The following is a 21,048-nucleotide window of genomic DNA, read 5'->3' on the forward strand; positions in this document are numbered from 1 at the left end:
GGGCCCGGAATGGGTTGTATATACTATACACCTCTGCCACCCCTTCGGGGATACAGGCGTGAAGCCACGTTATTGTGTATTTATTACAGATTCTTCCCACAGGAATTAGCGCCATTTTGAAAAATGTTTAAAGCAAATAAAACAAAGCCATAACGTAAAGTAACAGTTTTACTTAGTCTTCAAATAAATAGGAGTTAGACACTCGTTCTGAGAACATACATAACACATCGTCATAACATAACCATACACCGAGACACAAAGAAGTATTGCACTGTTCAATGCTTATATTTGCTACTTATTGTAATAGTGCGGGTACTAACTTCCACAGACTCTAGAACGACCCAGGGGACACGTGGGGAAGTGACCTCCGAGGCTCAAGGTCGATCATATGCCCATTATACCGTCACCTTATAGTGAAAACCACAAAAAAAAAACATTATTTTCTTCAAATTGGACGAGTCCTTAGAAAAGGTTCAGTACGATCTACTCTGAACCAACGTGCGTCAAGATCAGCGTTGCCAGATTTTTTTTTGGAACTTTTTGAGTGAAAAAAGCGGGATTCTTTCGTCGAAAGCGGGACATAAAAAAAATTATATAATAAAAAGTTTTTGAATATTTATCGTTTAATTTGAGTTCAAATTACGTTTACGTGACAATAGATAGCAAATGTATTTTAATAAAATATGATATTTTTAATCAGATTTACCCTACCGCCGGCCAGACGGCCAGTCCAAACTTGTCTGTGCCATTCGCCCGCGCTTTCTCAGTACGTTGCACGCACGGTCGAGTTTTCCCGAAAAGCGCGACATTAAATTTTGATTTAGAAATCGGGACGTCCCGCCAAATTCGGGACGTCTGGCGACGCTGGTCAGGATCGTAGCAAATGGAAGTCCATAGTCTCTGATACCCCGGTGGAAAATAGGCGTGAGTTTATGTATGTATGTTGCAACCACAAATTTGTGACTAGTGTTTTGCTTGAAACTAGCGTGTCTATCGGGAGGTTCTGCGCGCTTACGTCACAGATTAGGTGACCGTTCACGAGGATCAATATGCGTACACTTCGGTACCATGTCACATGATTTTTTTGACAAATTGCACTGTAAGTCTCACTTAATGTCAAATATGTTAGTGCGACAGACAGTCAGTTGCAGAAACGCTCTTTCAATTTTAAAGCCGTCTTTAAATACTAATGGACCATTATATTGTTGCATAAAACATCAATCAATCAATCATCATTTATTTGCGGAAAACATTGGCAACATTGGCATTTTGTGACCAATTAACTAATGTCCAATTTAAAGAAACCTTTCTGCAACTGGCTAGTCCTAAAGCGGGTACATTATACGGTGTTCACTATAAGGCAACGACACGTTTGTTTTAGTCAGTACCCGGTAAACTATATATTCACGTAGTTTTCTCCATGGCGAGTACGTCCTGTTCGACGGTGGCGAGCGCCCACTTGTGCTCGGTGATCTCGAGCGCCTCCCACTCCGCCTTGAACGCCGCCTTCGGGTCCGGCGGCATCGCCATCGCAGCCCCCGACATCTGCTCCTGCATTATCTTCGACTGGTCCGCCGCTGCAAAGAGAAATTAAACATTGATTATTTACTGTATCGCCGTCTATAATGTTCTCTGCCTACCCCTTCGGGCATACAGGCGTGATGTTGTTCGGAGTAACATCCACACGCCAACTTCTCTTTCTTATAGCTCTGTGGTCTTCCTACTGTTGACCCAACATACCATTATTCTCTCCGAGCACGAGGGCGTAGATGGTGCGCAGCCCGAACACGTTGAGGAAATACCAGGAGGCAGACGACACCCAGGCGGCGTCCAGGTGCGCGAGTTCGACTCCTCGCTGCAGCATCGGCTTGAAGCGGAGAGTCAGGGGGAACGGGACTTTGGCTGTGGGAAAGATAAGATCTTCTAGTGTTGTCCTATAATCGAATATCACAACAATATCAACATAATAGACTATTTTCTAAACCGCTCTAAATAATCTAAATATCAACATGTGTAAAAATCTACAATGATATCGATTATAATCTAATAATTGTTCGATATTATCGATTATAATACTATCAATTAAATTGATTATCTACCAATTATTATTTTGGGGTAAATAATCAGTTAATCGGCAACACTCTCTTTACATATCTTATCGTTTCAGTGGCATTCAGATTTTTTCAGCCCAGTATCCATAAGCTCCTCCTGCGTACAGGTGTCAAGACACGAGGGACAAGACGTCAGGTGAGCCATAGTCTAATAAGAATTATTATGGACAAGTTCAAAATCGACAAGTTTATTTTTTCCCTAACATGGGTGTCACGTGATTTTATTTGCATTTTAACAGATCGACGACTTATTTGGGTTCACATATTAGCACCAATCGACAAAACGAATAATTATGTCGTCAAAATCGATACGCATCTACTCAGAGTAGTCTCAACTTAATGCAAAATTTATAAGTACTTTAAATATAAGTGTAAATGGCCAATATACTTGTGAGGAAGCCGCTGAACATCCAGTTGATCCAGCCTCCGATGACAATCATGGGCAGCACGTTAGTCACGTTCCCTTTCAGCATGTCCGTCATCATACCCGGGTCGGTCATGGGGTTCTGTCAATAGGAACACATTATAAATCAGTCGAGGATCAGTCTTTGTATAAATTATTTATTTATTTCTTTAACAGTTTATTGTACACAGAACAGAGAGGTATATGAAAGATTAATGAAGGAGTAACTTACTCTGAGTAAGCAAGAGGCCTTTGCCAATGGGCACACAGATACATGGGTAATTCTTAAATAGTTTGCAGAGAACCCAAAAAAAATTAAAATATGTTTTTATGAGTTTTTATGATGCAAATCAAAAGTTTATATCAAAAGCATATTTTGGATGCATATGGACAAGCTTAATACCCTCAGGAATATTAAAAAACAAGGGTAGAAAAACACGGTTGTGACATTTGTGCCTCGGTCGTGACATCACTAAACATGGCTGTGACACAATATGACATGGATGTGACTGTTTTGCATTTTTCATTGTAACTGTTGCTGTTATTTTTTTTGTCATCTTAGTTTTTTTTGTCTCAATTGGTTGGAGCAATTAGGCAGTAAGCAAACACTGAATTGGTTTAATCAAAAGTATTTATTTGGTAATCTTCTTTCTGATTATGTGATACTTAACTAAATCACAATAATTGAGATCGCGTCATAAAAAAGTTAGGATTTGGAAACAAAAACCTTTATACTTATTGAACATTTGCCGCAGATGGCATTATCTACTTGGCCGGACAAATGGGGAGCGCTGAAGGCTCTCACCCGGTACAACGTTTAAGGCAACAGGCCTGAGGGTGCCCAGTTGGGCGGGGTCAGTATTGGCGGTGCCCATCTCGGCTCAGAGCGTCGTGTGAGAAGAAAAATATTTGAAAGAGTTAATCGATCCTAGAGGGTCGATAGCGATAAGCGCTGATTGAGGGAAGTCGTCGACCACGCCGGCGGGGTCAGTATTGGGGTCCTGAAGTGTTTGGTGTCGCGAGCTGATTGGCTGCCTCTATGGCTAGAGTAATTGGGTCGTCGGGATCGTATATTACGTCCTTCGGACGCCGATACTTTTCATGAGGTCATGATCGGACGGATGCAAGTCGTGTAGATTTTCACCTTATTCCTATGGGACAATTTACTACGCTTGTTAAGGAGACAATGAAGACTGCCCATTACAAACGCGGCGCGATCGCGCACACGTTTGATATGGGCCTTAAAAGTAAGACTTCTATTTAAAACTACGCCGAGATATTTGACTTACTCCTCCCAAGGGATCGGCTTGCCAAACATCTTGATGACTGAAGTTGACGGCGTGGCCGTGGCGTGTTATAATAGCTTTTTGAAAAGTACACCGCTGCACTTTTCTCCGGGTTTACCTCGATTCTCCATTTGCGAAACCACTTGCCCAAGGCATTGGCCGCGCGTTGGAGAATTCCGGTCATCATAACTTGATCACGGCACGAAGAATATGGCTATATCATCCGCAAATAAAGCTAGTTAGGTGTTAGGGGATTTGGGAATGTCACTAGTATACAATGAAAATAGTAAAGGGGAGATGACGGAGCCTTGTGGGACTCCGCCATGTATCGCGTGCGGTGACGAGAGCGTCGCTTCCACGCGGTAGCGAAAGGTTCAATTTGAGAGGAAGTCTCGTATGATGTGCACGAGACGGTCTGGCACTCCCAGTGAATAAAGCTTGTAGATCAAGCCGTTGTTCCAGACTTTGTCATACGCTTTCGCCACATCGAAGAAGAGCGCTCCCGTAGCGACAGGTTTTTTAAGTTTAACCTACTAGAGATATGTTCAATAATACGGTGCACTTGTTGAACGCAGGAGTGTTTGGTTCTAAAACCAAACTGCTCTAGTGGAATAAGACTATTGGATTCGGCGTAGTCCCGTAATCTAGCAAATATGAGCCGCTCATAAATCTTCCCCATGGTATTGAGGAGACTTATGGGGCGGTAACTCAAAGGTTCGTTTTTAGGTTTCCCAGGCTTTGGTATACCAATTACAATTGCTTCTTTCCACTGCCGTGGAAAGACGCAGTTGATCATGGCGACGTTGAATATTGCCGTTAGTAAACAGATGAGGGGAGCACTGAAGTTTTTAAGGACACGATTCGTGATACCGTCTGAGCTAGAGGCTTTTCGGGTATGAAGATTTTTAATGATATCTAGTACCTCTTCCTTAGTGACCTGTGGAAGAGAAGGATCGGTGGGAGGTACAGAAGCCCTACGATGAACTTCAGAGTTCACCGTCGAGCGGTACCTACGGTCGATAGGGAGAGTGCTGGGCGAACATTGGGCTTCGAGACTGTCGGCAAGGCATTCGGCTTTTTTGTCATCGTCAAAAGCGGGGGGTTGGTTAGGCCTATTGAGAGGTAAAACCGTATCCTTTTGAAGATACCTAGACAGCTGCCAGATGGCCTGGTGGTGGAGCTCAATGCCGCTCAAAAGATTATCCCACCGATTCTGTCGCATGTCATTAATACGTTTTCTTACAGTTTGCTGCTAGAGACGCAAATGACGGCGACATTCCTCGGTGCGATTGGAATCATATGCGCGGGTGGCTGCGTTTTTCTCCGTTGGCAGATCGCGGATATCGGTAGGCAGTTTCCAGCGATATGGTCTTCCATCTCCGGAACCTGTTTTGAAGTTTCGTTCAAAACCGACCTCACGTGATCCGTGAGGGAGTTAATAGCTGTCGAGGCCTCCTCTAAGGAGGTTATTTGTACTGGGAACTTCAGGGCCAAGATCGTTGCTATTCCAGGTAAAGACCGTGTCTCCTGATATCACGCTGTGATACTTCTTCTTAGTAAATTTAGCGTAGCAAGGGGTATCAGGGTTGTCGTTATTTATACTAACAATTTGACCAACAAATATTTCTCCTTGAACTCAGTGAGATTCGTTCCAATCCCGAAATCCACTTCCGTAACAATAACATACAACCGCCTAAAAAACCCCTGCCTAGTGTGGCTATGAATAAATTCCTTCCAAATATCTTGGAAGAGGCCCTTGCCCAGTACTGGGATCTATATGGACTAGTAAAGTAAGTACTCGTATGTAAGCATATCAAACAATAATATAATTTGTAAATAAAAGAAACAAAACCCACTAAATTATTGAAATAAAAAAGAATGTCACGATCATGCATTATATGTCACAACCATGTGTTTAAAAAGTCCACGGCTGTGACATTTTTATCATTACATGGTCGTGACAATTTGAAACGTGTTCTATATAACCCAAAAGCTATCCACGATACTGCAAATCTTAAGTAATTATTTTAAACTACTCTGTATGACGTGCATATTACTTTTCAAACAATAGTGTAACACTGATACTTAAGTTTAAAACTCTTACACGGCGTTGACGAGTTAAGGTTGTCCTTTTTTTAAAATGTAAAAGCAGATTGATTTTATACTGGTCTCAACGCTCTTAGCCATTTGCAATACTGACAAGATGATATTGTTGCCGTTCTAAAAAAACTTAGAAATGGTTGTCAATGTCATAGATTTATTTCTACCGAGTATTGCAATTTTAAAGTGTCGCACACGGTCGTGACACAAAAACTGCTCACAAAATGTATGTTGTTCAAAATCATAAATAGTGTGCATTATTTATATATTTTGTTAAACAGTCTTATAGAACAAAGGTTCGTCTTGCATAGTTGTTGTAATATTTCGAAAAATAACATGCCACATCTTCAGAAAAAAACATTTTATCTGCAATTCTGGCAATCTCACACGACACGTTCCGTGACATTTATGACTTCTAATTTTTTTTAATATAATATCTAATAATTTTATGGCAAAAATTATATCCGGACACGATACTAGAAGTAATTACCTAAGTAAAATAATTCAGGGGTCACCGATTTTCCTAAAAAACATATACAATTCTTACAACTCACACAAAAAAACGTAAGAATAAGAATCACCCACATACCTAAACGTTACCGCCAAATAATAGAATTTGTATAAAAATAAAAATATTGTATCTGAATTTATGGCTAATAAAATAAAAAGCAAGAGAAGTGTGTCAAGATCAAAGCACATGGAATTCCATAGTCTCTGCTTACCCTGGTGGGAAATAGGCGTGAGTTTATGTATGTAACAGGGAGGTTAAAAAGGCCACATCAAAGCAATATGCAAGTGCAAGTGTGCAATGCATACAACATTCCTAGGATATAAAGACAATTAGTCTAACACAAGACAGACAAACAGTTCAGCTTATTTCAATTTCAATGTTAGTCTTTTTAAGCTGCTATATATTGAAAGCTGTTTATTTTATATACATTAAATATTTATTAAATTATTTTGGAATTGGACAGACAAGAATGAAGTATGCAACACAAAGAAGAGTGTGACTCATAAGTTAATGATGAATATTTCATATGTACTAGTTCAATTAACGGCGTCAGTGGTCCAGTGGTTAAGAGTTGGACTCATTGATGGGTTTGAATACCGGTGGGGATATATCACAAAAACCACTTTGTGATCCCTAGTTTGGTTAGGCATTACAGGCTGATCACCTAATTGTCCGAAAGTAAGATGATCCATTCTTCGGAAAGCATTTTAAGCAGTTGGTGGTTACTACTTACTGATGTAAGTGATGATGTAATTCACCTCACAAAGCACATGAAGAAGTTCAATTAAATATCTCACCTGTGCATGGCATGAGAGTGTGTCTTATGGTACATTTAAATATTTACTTTTATTTACTTTTACTTTTAAAACCAAAAGCTACACATAGGAAACATAAGAGCCAATTACAGGTCTTCACATTTTAATAATGATGAATATTTAATATGAACTTGTTGAATTAAATGTCCGGTATCACCTGTGAAGCAGCGGCACGCTTCTGCACCTTGAAATATCCAGTCTCCTCATTGTTGAACCAGTGGCGGCGCATCGCGAAAGACGACCGCGGCAGGTACTTGCCATTCTCGCGCAGCAGACGAGCGCGAATCATCACCTGACTGAGAAGATAGCTCAGATACAAATACAATTTGTAAACAGTAGAGTTATTTTAATAACAGAGAACATCATAAACTACAAGTTGATATTTATGAGAAATGATGTAAAGCTACAGTTGAGACCCTTTTCACGGCTTACACTTGTAATACACTGGCAAACTGCAAGAGAGGTTATGTTCTAAAAGAGTTTCCTGTTAGTTTGCCATCAGACAAGATTGTAAGTTATGTGTTCTTACCTATCTTGAACTTGGATAAGCTCAATCTTCTTCTGTGATGATAAAATGATTGAAACATAATGCCTCACAATCCCAACCAAAAAAGTGATCACGACAATGGGAAGGAATACCCAAACGCGTATATTTGGATCCAATAGTAATTCTGCCATTCTGCTAAAGTTGTTAACCCTGTTTAAAAGTATTAATCGTCATAGAATACAAGAAATAATTATAATAATAAAAAAATAGCGACACCCCGTCATCGGCCACTTGTTATTTTAAAATTCAGATCCCGTCTTCATCACTAATATCGAAAGAGAAAGCGTTACCCCGAGCACGGTATTGCTACTCTTGTTTTACAAATAAAGTACACTTTTTTGAAAGGAAAAAAAACGCGCAATTTTGTTTTTTTATGTAGGCAAAGAACTTTAGTAAATACAGCCAAGTCTGACTTTCTTTCAGCTATAATCTTTCTGAACGAAGACTTCAATGTCGAATGGTACAAATTCAAAATATTGGATCCTGGCGCCGTGTTCGAAATATTTTACAATTGGTTTACGCTTTGTTAATTATTGCTTACAAGTCATATAATATCCTGATGCGTCGCTCAAATCCAAAGATTGGTGTATCTGAAAATCAAAGTGGGTTCCGAAGAGAAAGAGCGACAAGGAAAAGATCTAAATCAATTTCTTCACAAGCTGATTTCTCACATGATACTCAAGATGAAAATAACCTTGATAATAGGGAAGTAAACAATAGGATATCGGAAATGAAAGAGGTAATGGTAGGACATGAAGTTGCTGAAGCTACTACCATTACAGATGTACAGAAATACGCATATAAAACTACCTGTACTCATGAATCGCTTGATATTAAAAGCACCAGTACACATAGACCACACATAAAAATAGAATTTGAGAAAGATATACCTAAAACAATATAAACATAATTGCTTCCTAAGTACCTCAAGTACTCCCAAGTTCCAATGTCTATTTTTACAAAAGTTTTTAGTATAATAATATTTTTACACATGTTTTGTTAACAGATAATACCTATAATCATAATTTATGAACATTTAATACATTTTTAAATTTAAAGGCAGTTTTACATTACTTTCAGAAATATAAAAGACATCATTATTATTAGTTCTATTAGAAATAATAAAAGTTTTGAAAACTTCCATGTTAGCAGGACTTTTTGAAAAAGACCATCACTTCATCCATTAGATTACTCTCGTTCTTTCTCTTTTATTTTGCCTGGTCTTATACTTTTACAATCAGTCTATTATGAGAGTGAGACTCTGAGACTGCACCATCAGCAGTCCTATAGTATATTTTTTAAAACAAGGAATTTAAAACATTTTTTGGTTATTTTTTTCTCAATGCTTAAAATGGCGGGGCATTCATGTATAGTAATGTTACTCTCGGATGTTACTATACTACAGTGGCAGGATAAATCTTATAAAACTGGAACATAATGTCATTATCATTCAAGGCAAAAATATCCTAGAATCGTTTCTCTTTTTGCAACATTCAGTTGCAACTTACGTAAGTTGGTAAAATATTTACTTAAATTTGAACCGGTTTAAAACATCCAAATTAAAAACATAAAGGTCCTCACTCAACCAAGTCAAAAATGCAAAATTCCAATAATCCTCCTTTTCGCTTCGCCGCGGTCGGGTAGAAAAGTAAACAAAAAGATTATCATGTTTTTGCAGTGTTTTTGACATATCACTATTTCTGAACGAACGACAATGTGTCAAATTATTCAAAATAAAGATCCGGCGCGGTGTGCTAAATGTTTTTATAAATTATTAATTTAAATTAAAAACGTTTATCATTTTAAAGTTTATCAGTCATTTTCAAAGATTAATTTACTTTGCAATTTACTCTTTAAAATGCCTCGTTCCAGTACAAAAGTTGAAGCGGGAGTTGTGGCGCTCAAAAGGGGCAAAGCGACGAAAAGAAATATACCGAACTCCTCACAAGATGTAAATGAGTATAGTGGAGAAAACATATCAGAAGATCAAATGAAAGATGAGGAGGTAACGGTGGAAAATAAGATGAAGGATAAGGCGAATAACTTTAGTAATGTTGAGAAGGCTAAAGATTCAGTTGCAACTACACTTGCAGATTTAAAACAGTTTGTGTACAAACCTATGAGTCCACAGCGTCCGCACATAAAAATAGAATATGATGAACCAGAATCTCCAGAGAAAAAGGTATAAGAATGCATGCTGCTTTAATTTTTTTTTTTTTTTCATTTTTGTGCCCAAACATGCGATCGGTCGATTGACCATAAGCAGTTTTGATGGTTTGGTTTTGTTAACATGCAGGACAGGCCCCCTCATTAGAAGGCTGCCTTCATTAAGGTGCTACGGTATGTTATCCCATATGTGTGTCCTTTTGAGGCGTCTCATATAGTGGTTGTCACTTAAACTCCGGGCCAGTTTGTTTTGGTGATGAGTAATTCGATCTCTGTATAGCCTTGTAGAGGTGGCAATTTCTTGCTTAACTGCTTTAAGAAATAATATTTGATCTTGGCAATTTTACATAGGTTGATTTTTTTTTTATTCGCCCCATGATATGGAACAGAACTTGATTTTAAGTTTTCGTTGGTACTGAGTTGAGATTAAAAAAAAATATTTTTAACTAAACCTTGTCTATCTTGTGTGCAGGAGTCAAAAGGCCTGTGGGAGCCTCTACATTGGCGAGAGTTTCTTGTAAACCTGAGGAACATGAGAGCAAACTACGATGCTCCTGTCGACTCTATGGGTTGCCACATGTCCATGGATCATGGAGCAAAGCCTGAGGTAAGCATGCTTATTTATCATCATCATCAGCCATATGACGCTTATTTATATTTGTTTTTAATAATTATCCATTATAAAAAAAGAAAAAAATTAATACATACATAAACTCACGCCCGTAATCCCAAATGGGGTAGGCAGAGCCACAAGTAATCAAAGACAACTTGCAGCCACTGTTGATATGAAGTCCTAAGATGGATATGATGAACCTTATGGTGATAAGGGATCAGCCTATCGCCCATAACATTAGTCCATCATGTTAGAGAACGCAATCCCTCTGTTGGTTAAAATTAATGGAAACTTCTCTGTTCTGTGTGTCTTTTTCTTTTCTGTTGGTAAAAAAATTAATGAAGGCTATTAATTACTGTATGAGTATATTAATGATCAATGCATGTTTTAAAACACTTATATTTTATGGCATTTCATAAAAGTTGTGGTGAAGGAAGTCTTGAAGGGTGTCAATAAATTTTTAGAACAACACTCTCCTTTTGTTTGAGGGACTTGCCTAGCCCAATTCAATTTCAGCATTTTTTTTAAATTTTATACTAGTTTGTTATTTTGATACATTTTAATATTACAAAAGCAATACTTGCATGTCTCCAGGTAATAAGATATCAAAGCCTGATCTCCCTGATGCTATCCAGTCAAACCAAGGATCAGGTGACATTCGCCGCGATGGAGAGACTCCGAGCCAGGGGACTCACTGTCGATAACATCCTGAAAATGAGTGATGAAGAACTGGGACAGCTAATTTATCCTGTTGGCTTCTGGAAGGTATTGATGCTGATATAGCTAACTTGTTTTTGACAACTGTTGGTTCTCCTAGAATTAAAAAATAAAATAAAAATATGGGCAACCACCAACTTCATTTTAACATAATTTGACAGTTATAACTAGCTCTATCTCTTTCTAGCACTTATTGTAAGTGAAGGACGACACTAAGAGCTGTCAAATTAGATTAATTTGTGTCCATCAGATTTTTTTTTTTGGAAATTTGAATGGTCGTAATCCTAAGTGACCCATTGCCATAACCAAAAATAAAGGGAAATAAAATATTATTTTTACCACTTTTAGTATTACTTTTGCATGTGATATTCTACCAGCATCAACATGGATTCATCAACTTTTCAGACAAAAGTGAAATACATAAAGAAGACAACTCAGACCCTCAAGGAGCAGTATAATGGAGACATTCCGGACTCTGTAGACAAGTTGTGCAAGCTGACGGGTGTCGGCCCTAAAATGGCCCACATCTGTATGAAGGTTGCCTGGAATAAAGTCACTGGCATTGGTGAGAAATTGGATTAATTTAGTTTTGGTTTCTGAACTGGCCACTACAATATTTATTGCATTCCTGATGTTATTACAGAGGTCTTAAAATTAGAGGAAAGTACAAACAGGAACTCTGTAAGGGCACTAAGACATAGTCAACACAAGTAGGTTTACTTAACTTAAAACACAGTACAAAAAGCTGCAAAAGTCCAAAGAGTTTCTTGCAAAGTAATAAATTAACTGGTTGCACTTAAGACTTCCTGGTTACATGTTGTTTCTGTAATACACCAAAAACACCTACAAAAACATAAATTTTATAATTATTCTATTGTGTGGTATCAACTTCTTCTATTGTGTGGGTTGTGAGGTGGAGTACCAACCTCATGAGCACTGGTATCAGGGTTACTATTGAGGCCCCTGACGTGGCTCATGTAACGACTACTTACTTACATCAGTAAGACAACTAATGGTTCATAATTTCACCAGTTTAGAAATAATTTGCTGGGCTCAGTTACTGAACTTTTTTTTTTCTATATTTTATACGGAGCCAATAGAAAAGGCATCAATGTGCGCCAATATTTTCTTAAAATTTAAAAACTTAATAATACTTTAATGTTAATTCCAGGTGTAGATACTCATGTCCATAGGATCAGCAACAGAATAGGTTGGGTCAAGAAACCAACTTCGACCCCCGAAGATACGCGGAAAGCGTTAGAAACTTGGTTACCATTCGATCTCTGGAGTGAAGTTAACCTTCTCATGGTTGGGTTTGGTCAGACCATCTGCTTGCCTATAGGACCAATGTGCCATGAGTGCCTGAACAACGACATCTGCCCTTCAAGTGGTCTAGGACGGAAAACTCCTAAAAAAACCCCTTCAAAAACACCAAGTAAAAAATCTCCAGCAAATATAAAAGAGGAAGACATGTTACAAGTCAAGAAGGAATTAGACTTGGATAGCAAAGAGAAGTCTCTTCGAAAGAGAAAGGTGACTCCAAAAAAAGAAGTAAAAGCTGAGAATACAGCTAAAGAGGATGATATGGATGATTTTGAGGTGAAAAATGAAAAATTGTCAGTAAAACCAGTTGCGAAAAAATCTTCTCCAGCAAAGAAACGGAAGGTTACTCCTAAAAAAGAAGTAGGTGATACTGATAATAAACAAGCTATGGAAAGCACTAAATCTACAAGCAATTCCAAAATGCTTGATGATCAGAAAGAATCGGTAATTCAGAAATCTAGAACTAAAAAGAGTAATGCAAATATAGAAGTTGGAAGTTCTGTTGGAACAGTTACAAATGACACAAAAAGAAAAACAAGATCTGCAAAAAAGTAGATATACATATAAGTTGTTTTATATAAAGGGTTAATGTTTTAGTATTGGCTGTTGTTAATTGTGCTGAATCATGGAATTGTTTTTGAAAGGTTTTTCTTATACAAAACCAGTATTAGTTATAAATTAAGTATTGCATGTGATCTTAAATTAAAATACTTTAATTGTAAACAAGTACCTCTTAGTTTAATTAACAAATAAAATTGTATTTTTTTATATTGAGTTTATTATTAATGTTTTCTTCTGCCATGATGTTTATTGTTAACATTTATCTTTTTCTTAGACTTTTCTTTCCTGGGATCACTCTTGGCCTTCATGTGTCCTTTCTTCTGTTGAGATTTCTTTTTATTCTTTATTCTCTCAAGTTTGTTCTTCATTTGAAATACTTTGCTTTTTTGTATTTTCTTAGTTGCCTGATGTTTGAGCATTCTTTTAATTTCCTTCTTTGTTTTTAGTTTATCTTTATCAGTGTCTTCGTCAACTTCTGAAGCTTCATTTTCACTTTCCACATCAGAACCCATGCCAGGTATTACTTCTTTTAGATTGTTGTTTTTCTTCTTTTTAACTACAGGTTTGTCCTCTGCTACTCTAGGCCTGTTCTCTCCTATCACCAAGTCTTTCTTCTGAAGGGTGTCTGCAGAGAGTTCTACTATCTTCACATTGACATCCTCATCTTCATATTCTTCTTGAAGAAGTTGTTCAATATCCGGTATTGGACGACTTGACACTATAAGCTTTTTGTAGGATTCTTTATTCTGAAAAAAGAATTTTTTTTTCATAAACCAAATTAATAACATACCATTGGACTTGGATTGATTGATTGATATTGGTCGATTTTGGGTCTAAAAATTGCCGACCACCGACATTTTAAAAAAATGAAGGGATTTTCAAATTCTTGGATTGTTAAGAATACTAGAGCATTCTTACCTCTTGCTTTATACGTCTTTTTTCTTCTTTTAGCATTTGTTGCAGTTCTTCCTGTGCTTTCTTCTTTCGTTCTAACTTCCGTTTGCGAAATCCACAAAGGAAATCTCTGAAAAAAAAAGTAATATTTACAATATCCCTATCCAGTAGACAACTGCAATCTAGAATGTAAAAATTATAATAAAGTACAAACATTATAAGATATTAATGTTATAAATGTCTTTAGCATGCTCCGGGAGGCTTAAGGGTAAAAATACCTGAGAAAAATACAGACAAAATAATAGAACTAAAAATTTCAAAATTCACTTACTTGCGTTTTGCCTCGTCGAAAACTACTGCAACTTTTTTCTTACGCTCTTGGTTCTTGTTTTTCCTTTTTCCCATTATTAATATTAAACAAATATTCAATTCAATACAAAACAAAAATCAATCTACTAATAAATTCACAATTTCACACGCAAAGTGAGGGGATAACCTCAAAATTGAAATATTTCCAGTAGCAGCAATGTCAAATGTGAGTTGTAACAAAAACAAATATTCAACAGACCACCACCACCACTATGCAGAAACTTTTTGATTGTTAGAAGTAGAGGTGGTCGTGGTGCTGCTATACCATATAACCGGAAAAAAGTACTATATGAACGCAGCAAATTGACATTGACAGTATTTGACAGTTTATTTTTTTAACAAAGCTGCGTGCAGTTTTGAGTTTTGTTACGTGTTGAATGTTTAGTTATTTGGAAAGTAATAATAAACATAAATAAAAATTGGTGCAGTCTTAATTATAGCACTAATTATTATGAGAGTGACTTATTTTTAACATTGTATAATGTAATCATTTATTTATCTTTAGATATTTTTTAATATTCGTTAAAATAAATGAATTAATCAATTAATAAGACAATTGCTTTTATATTATTATTATTATATAATGGGAATCTAGCCTAACTGCCTTCATCTTCGTTTAAAAAAAGATAAAGAGATCATTTGATACTGCGTTTCAATCGGCAATTTTTGGCACAAAACCAAGATTTTTTGAATTCTTGCTTACGATTGGCGGTGGTAGGCAATTATTTTTTTTTATGAATGCGTCGTCGACCAATCAGCGCCGAAGTCCACAATAAAGACGGACTCATCAGCAGCATGGCTGTCAGTATAAATTTGAAGCTTGAACGATGCGCTTCCTCTCGTTACGTTGGTTTTTTTTGTTTGTGAATTTTGACGAAAATGATATCGTGTGTGATTTTGTGTGGCATGAAATATGGAAAAATTTGGGTGCAGTGACCTGATAACTAGCTCGTTACGCAAGGTATGTGTTTGTGAATTACGGGAAAGGATAATTTCAAGGAGATTTGTTCCCGTTTATGTAGTCCCAGAAAGAATCGTGCTACTAAAAATCAATCGGAAAGACTACGTATGTAGCTTTCGTAATAATTTAATTTAGGTGATGAAGGTCGCGGATTATTGGGTCTGCGATGGATTATTTGTGATGCAGGTGCATGCATGCTTGTGGGGTCTTTGGTGGATGTTTTGTAGTCTGTCCATATGTTCGCGTGAAAGGCTCGGGTTACATAGTGAGCGCATACCGTTAGCGTAGTGTTTATTGTTTTAATCTATTTGATTGGTGTGTACGCGGCGGATGTGGAAAGTAAACCAGTCGCGGGCGGCGCGGAGGCTGCCGCACCAACTTGTCTAACTAAGGACAGGCGTTCAATTAATCAGGGTTAATTGTACCGCAATTTGCGAATGACTTACATTGTCTATCAAACCTTCCTCTGAATAGGTACAACATAGTTTTTTTTTGTATTGATGTTTCCAGTTTCTTATAAGGTAACTAGGTAGTTTATTATTATTATTTGCTTATCCAGTCCCCTGCTTGTGTTAGGTCATAATCATAAGCAGATAAAATCAAAATCAATTATGAAGTTGCAGTTTTGATTCAAAACAATTCACTTAAGTACTACCTACCTACAAAGTTTATTTAAAACCATGACAATTAAAACTGTGTTGTTGCCAATCCAATTACTTGCTGATTCGATTCAAATCAACATTGAGGAAGCCTGTAACTCCTTGACTAATGTCTGCCAAAGTTGATGATGTTGGTCATGAGGAGGTAATGAGGTCGGTCATGATCTCACAACCCGCACAAGAGAAGGAGAAGAAGTCGTTGCTAATGTAATATGACTATTTGTAGGGATTTATCATGATAAAAAAATACATAATATTTTGTATCTATTGTTATAGTCACACTATCTGTAAATTTGTCACATCTTATACTATTTATCTAATCTTAGTTTATCTACTACTAGTCTACTACAAATTGTGGATGAAGTAGAGTTTACTCAAACTATAAGATACAAAATACTCTATTGCACACATAGGATAACAACAAACTATACAAAAACATCAAAGGAATAAAGAACACAAACCAGTGGCCTGATTTCTAAAGTGCCAATCTCTTCCTAGCAACCTTTATTAATAATTTTATAAATAAAATGGCTGCTAAATCATTATAATCTTGTAGCGTATCAGTGTTGCCCTCTGGGTAAATTTTCACTGAACCCTGGTCTTTTTTTGGTGAGTTGTGTGTATATTTTAATGTTGTAAATGTATATGTGTGTCGTAGGTTTTACCTAAATAAACTTTTTTATTATTTTAGTGTTGAACTAGAATATGTTTCCAAAAAACATAGTCTTCATTATTTTTCAATTATCATTAAGTATACCTCGCCATCACAACAATTTATCACATAATAGCTACACAGCAAAATAATTTCTTGACCTTAAAAGCAAACAAATTAATATCAACCATGACCAAGATAAGTTATATAATTTTAATTATAACTTCAACAAACTTACAATACCTGTATTATATTAGATTCTTGTAAGATTTGTAAATACCAAGTTTTTTAAACTCCACATAAAATACACATTGCGTCATGGAAAAAGATTAAATTTACCTATATCTAGACTGGTCCTACATTCTACTAGTCCATATGTGATGTCCATCAAAATATATAATAAACTGCCTAGCAGATTAGAAGAAGAAAATTTGACAATTTTTATTAAAAAAAAATAAAAGAACTTCTAATTAATAAATGTTACTACAGCACTAGTGAATACCTTAATGATACAGATGTTATAATTTGAAAAGCTTCCTTCTCTCTTTTAATCTTCTATTTTGTTGTGCACAAAAGGGTCTGTGAAACTCATGTGTAACTTAGCAACTTCTACACCATCATAGAATAAAAAATAAGAATATTGAATATCTTTCGTTATTTTTATCGCCTTTCATAGTTGTTGCATAGTTTATCTATTCGAGTTTATTTATAAGCATTTTTTCAGTAAGTGTGACCCATTTGAAGTGTTAATGACACTTTATGTCAATGGGGCTGCATATTAACAATCTTGAAGTAAAACGCCAAATACGGAAGACTCGACAGAAGCCCTCCTACAACTATACGTTTAATTCTGCAGGCCAGTTATTCTGTGCGCCATGTGGCCGAACCTTCAAATCGAAGTTCGGTTTTGCTAGCCACTAGAGCCTATCATAACCACGACCTGGGATAGACATTTAGGAGTCGCCGTCGCCGGACACTGCTTGGACGTCATGATGATATTAACAAGGTGTTTAGTCAATTTGATGGGTTATTACAGAACAACCAACGTCTAACATGCCCAACCCATCTCTAGAAGATGATAGGATCATCATGATAATAATCTTAGATAATGAACAGTTCATCAAATTTACTAGTGACCTTGCTAATATGCAGCCCCATTGTTATAAAATGTGTCAACCCACCCTGTCACCATAGAATAAAGAATAATACTCAATATAGAACGGTAATTTTCGCCCCGCACCAATTCGTATGGGGCGCCGACTTCACCCCCTCTTGGTCTTACTTTAAGCGGTTATTACATTACCTTGTCCGCAACAACAGCAAATTGGTGGGACGTAACCATGGTAACCACGATCTCGAGCGAGTTGGTGCGTAGTAACCATGGTAACCACGATTCCGAGCTAGTGTAATAGCGTCGATTTTCCCAATCTCGATGTGACCTTGAAGCATCTAGCCCGGTGGCATAGAATAAGGTATAATACGAGAGGGTAATGTAAATGGCTATGAGCCGCAAAGGAATGAGGGAGAACGCGCGAGAGCTGCCCGCTCTCACTTACGCGGTAAGGCAGTACACGGCAATAACATTAAATTAAAAATTTTTAAAAACCGCCGACCAAAAAACAGTACTCAATTATTATGACAAAAGGTTAAAAATGCTAAACCCTATAAAAAGCAAAAAATAACTTATCCCACATATGCTTGCAAACGACCTGATAACCCTGAAGACCTGAACCGATTTCCACCAAACATAGCTAAGAACACTCGACTGATATACCTTTCAAACAAAAAAAGCCGCATTAAAATTGGATCATCCGTTTGGGAGCTACGATGCTACAGACAGCCACATACACGTTTACACAGACACGTCAAACTTATAACACCCCGTCGTTTTTGCGTCGGGGGTTAAAATGAGATTTTTGTATGGGATGCCGGAATGTCGCTATATTATTACACCAGCCATAAAAGTACCTACATCGGAATTTAAAAAAAAACTTCATAATCATTTATTTTTTTAATTTATTGCGGCTTTGGTTACAAGACCATTGGCCGAAAAGTGGACTTCATAATCATAAAGTTTGCATAGAGCTATAAAATGATAACATGGTTTATTGATAAATCTGGGGTAAGTAATGCGGGCAATGGCTTATGTGCCTACTGCCGTGATAAGAAGGTGATGTGACATCTTCCCTCTTTTTCATTAAAAAGTTCCATAGTTTTTTATCAACATATAGGTAGTTTGATAGTTCTATAGTCTCCAGAAAGTGCTAAATAAAAATTTACTGGAAAAAGTCAAAGCAAGGTTGATTTGTTGTTTTTTTTTTTGGGTATTTTTAAATTATATTTTGAAATTATAATATGAAATGAAATACCTACACAATTTACATTATATGTAATGATGTAACTGAGCGAGTAATATCGACTTTGCTTGCTACTTTACTTGATTAATTATTTATGAAGATAATAAAATATTTTTTTTAAATTATTTTTTTTACTTATTGTAGATTTGCCGCAAATGGCATTAACTACTTCGCGGGAAATTATTTTTTTTTAATTGTCATTTCAACAGCTGGGCAACAGCGGTATCAGTACTGGTTGGAGGCCGAGGAAATGGATTCTGGTAGGGCTCTAGCTAGAACAACACCGTTGCGGAACGGAAGGCGATTAGGGCAACCACCGTTCTACACGCCCTATCTATGGAGTAATGGCGATTACTCCACCGACAAGAGCGCAGCTCATAAATAAAGAGAGAATTGTCATTTGATAATACCTATTACAATAGAAGGTTAGAGTAGTAAATGTTGTTGAAGTCCTTGAATGTAAACCAAACGTTGCTATAAGCCAGCTTCAACTCCTATCTCAATATTGTTTGTTGTGCTATTATGGGTAATAAAGATTATGAGCCTTACCCTTTGCCCTTTTAATATAACGTGTAATATTTTATTGCTCATATTACTTCCGGAAATATCATATTCTGTCGAAAAAATCATTATTATTTTTCTTTAAAAAAAAAATCAGTTCTGATAATATTCCGGTAGAAAAAATCCACTTAATATGAGTTAAGAATAATGAGCTGAATCATCCCCCTCAGTATTCGTTACGATGTCACTTACAGCCCATACAAGTACGTACAGTACAGGTATCCATACAACTGTATGGGTGTTAGTGACACCGTAACGAATATTGAGGGGGATGATTCAGACCATGATTCCGAGTTTATATCAAGTGGAATTTCCTATCGGTAAATTCATGAAAATACTTTACAGTTCCACACTTTTGCAACAGAAAATTCCACTTGATATCAACTCAGAATTATGGTCTAAATCACCCCTCAAAGTTTTCGTTACGATGTTACTAACACCTTGTATACCTACCTAATTAGGTAGTCTCTAATCTCTTACCTTTTTATGTCTAAACCCTAAAGCACTGGACCGATTTCGATAAAAATGTGCGCTTGTACGTGCATGTTTGCAGGTACGGACATAGTTCTTTAGAGGATCGAACTCTGCGCATTCTCTAGAGACGCATTCTTCTTGTCTCGTATGGGTGGTGAGATCAATGACCGACCTCATCAATTCTAGTTTCAGGGTTACTATTGTGCCGCCAAAGACCCCTGACGACATACTTAAGTAAATAGTAGCCGGACCGACCAAGCATCATCATCATCATCTTGAAAAGCACGCATTATAGTGTACTTAGTGTGACGACCGAAGTCCACGCGGAGGAATTGGCTAGTGAAAAAAGATGCTACCTAATTACCTATAATTATAGTAATATAATGATAAGAATCATCAAGACATTTATTTAATAATTATTATTTATTTATTTGATGTATGCTGTAACTGTACGTCCATAAAGATGGATGAATGTCGTACCTATCTACATATTAATATAGGTATTCCACAATTGGTAGACATGTCACATGATCACATCGTAAGGAAACCCACATTCTCGGGAAATACATTTTCGGAGGTATGTCACCTGACCTGTATTAGGCTGGTTTTCCCTGCGCGGATTGGAAAGTCAGACAGGCAGTCGATTCTGTAGGTAGTAAGATGATCCGTGCTTCGAAAGGCACGATAAGCCGTTGGTCCCGGTCACTACTTACTGATGTAAGTTAGTAGTCGTTACATGAGCCATGTCAGGGGCTTTTGGCGGCTCAATAATAACCCTGACACCAGGGTTGATGAGGTTGGTAATTTACCTCACAACCCACACGATAGAAGAAGAGTCGATTCTGTAAAAATTCGGACCTGTCACATCTTCAGTTTAGGTAAGCCGACACTTTTTTTTTTTTTGACGTTCGGAAATGCGTTACGCATACCACGCCGCCCGGGGGGACGACGTGGTTATGTGGGACTCC

General features: G+C 37.0%; 4 protein-coding genes across 5 annotated transcripts in view; 2 read left to right on the plus strand and 2 right to left on the minus strand.

The window, feature by feature from the left end:
- Positions 1-150: 150 nt before the first annotated feature.
- LOC126369268 (ER membrane protein complex subunit 3) lies at positions 151-8,051 on the minus strand. Its single transcript, XM_050013625.1, has 5 exons — positions 7,756-8,051; positions 7,384-7,522; positions 2,500-2,617; positions 1,741-1,902; positions 151-1,577 (listed from the first exon to the last, which is right to left on the minus strand). Exons 1-5 carry the CDS (start codon positions 7,902-7,904, stop codon positions 1,405-1,407), a joined length of 741 nt encoding a protein of 246 aa, XP_049869582.1. The 5' UTR covers positions 7,905-8,051; the 3' UTR covers positions 151-1,404.
- A 1,446-nt stretch (positions 8,052-9,497) lies between these two features.
- LOC126369236 (endonuclease III-like protein 1) lies at positions 9,498-13,360 on the plus strand. The gene is made up of 5 exons (XM_050013576.1): positions 9,498-9,955; positions 10,412-10,546; positions 11,147-11,317; positions 11,675-11,834; positions 12,441-13,360. The coding sequence occupies exons 1-5, from the start codon at positions 9,632-9,634 to the stop codon at positions 13,145-13,147; spliced, it is 1,497 nt and encodes a 498-aa protein (XP_049869533.1). The 5' UTR covers positions 9,498-9,631; the 3' UTR covers positions 13,148-13,360.
- On the minus strand, positions 13,285-14,593 carry LOC126369270 (nucleolar protein 12). Its single transcript, XM_050013627.1, has 3 exons — positions 14,379-14,593; positions 14,072-14,177; positions 13,285-13,899 (listed from the first exon to the last, which is right to left on the minus strand). Exons 1-3 carry the CDS (start codon positions 14,450-14,452, stop codon positions 13,375-13,377), a joined length of 705 nt encoding a protein of 234 aa, XP_049869584.1. The 5' UTR covers positions 14,453-14,593; the 3' UTR covers positions 13,285-13,374.
- Positions 14,594-15,233: 640 nt separating this feature from the next.
- The window catches only part of LOC126369197 (TATA-binding protein-associated factor 172), a 67,354-nt gene continuing 61,539 nt past the window's right edge, over positions 15,234-21,048 (plus strand). For both annotated transcript variants that reach the window (XM_050013492.1, XM_050013494.1), the window contains exon 1: positions 15,234-15,377. The gene's annotated coding sequence lies outside the window, so the exon portion shown is untranslated. The remainder of the gene's footprint in view (positions 15,378-21,048) is intronic.

Source organism: Pectinophora gossypiella, chromosome 8, assembly GCF_024362695.1.
Source record: "Pectinophora gossypiella chromosome 8, ilPecGoss1.1, whole genome shotgun sequence".
NCBI lineage: Eukaryota > Metazoa > Arthropoda > Insecta > Lepidoptera > Gelechiidae > Pectinophora > Pectinophora gossypiella.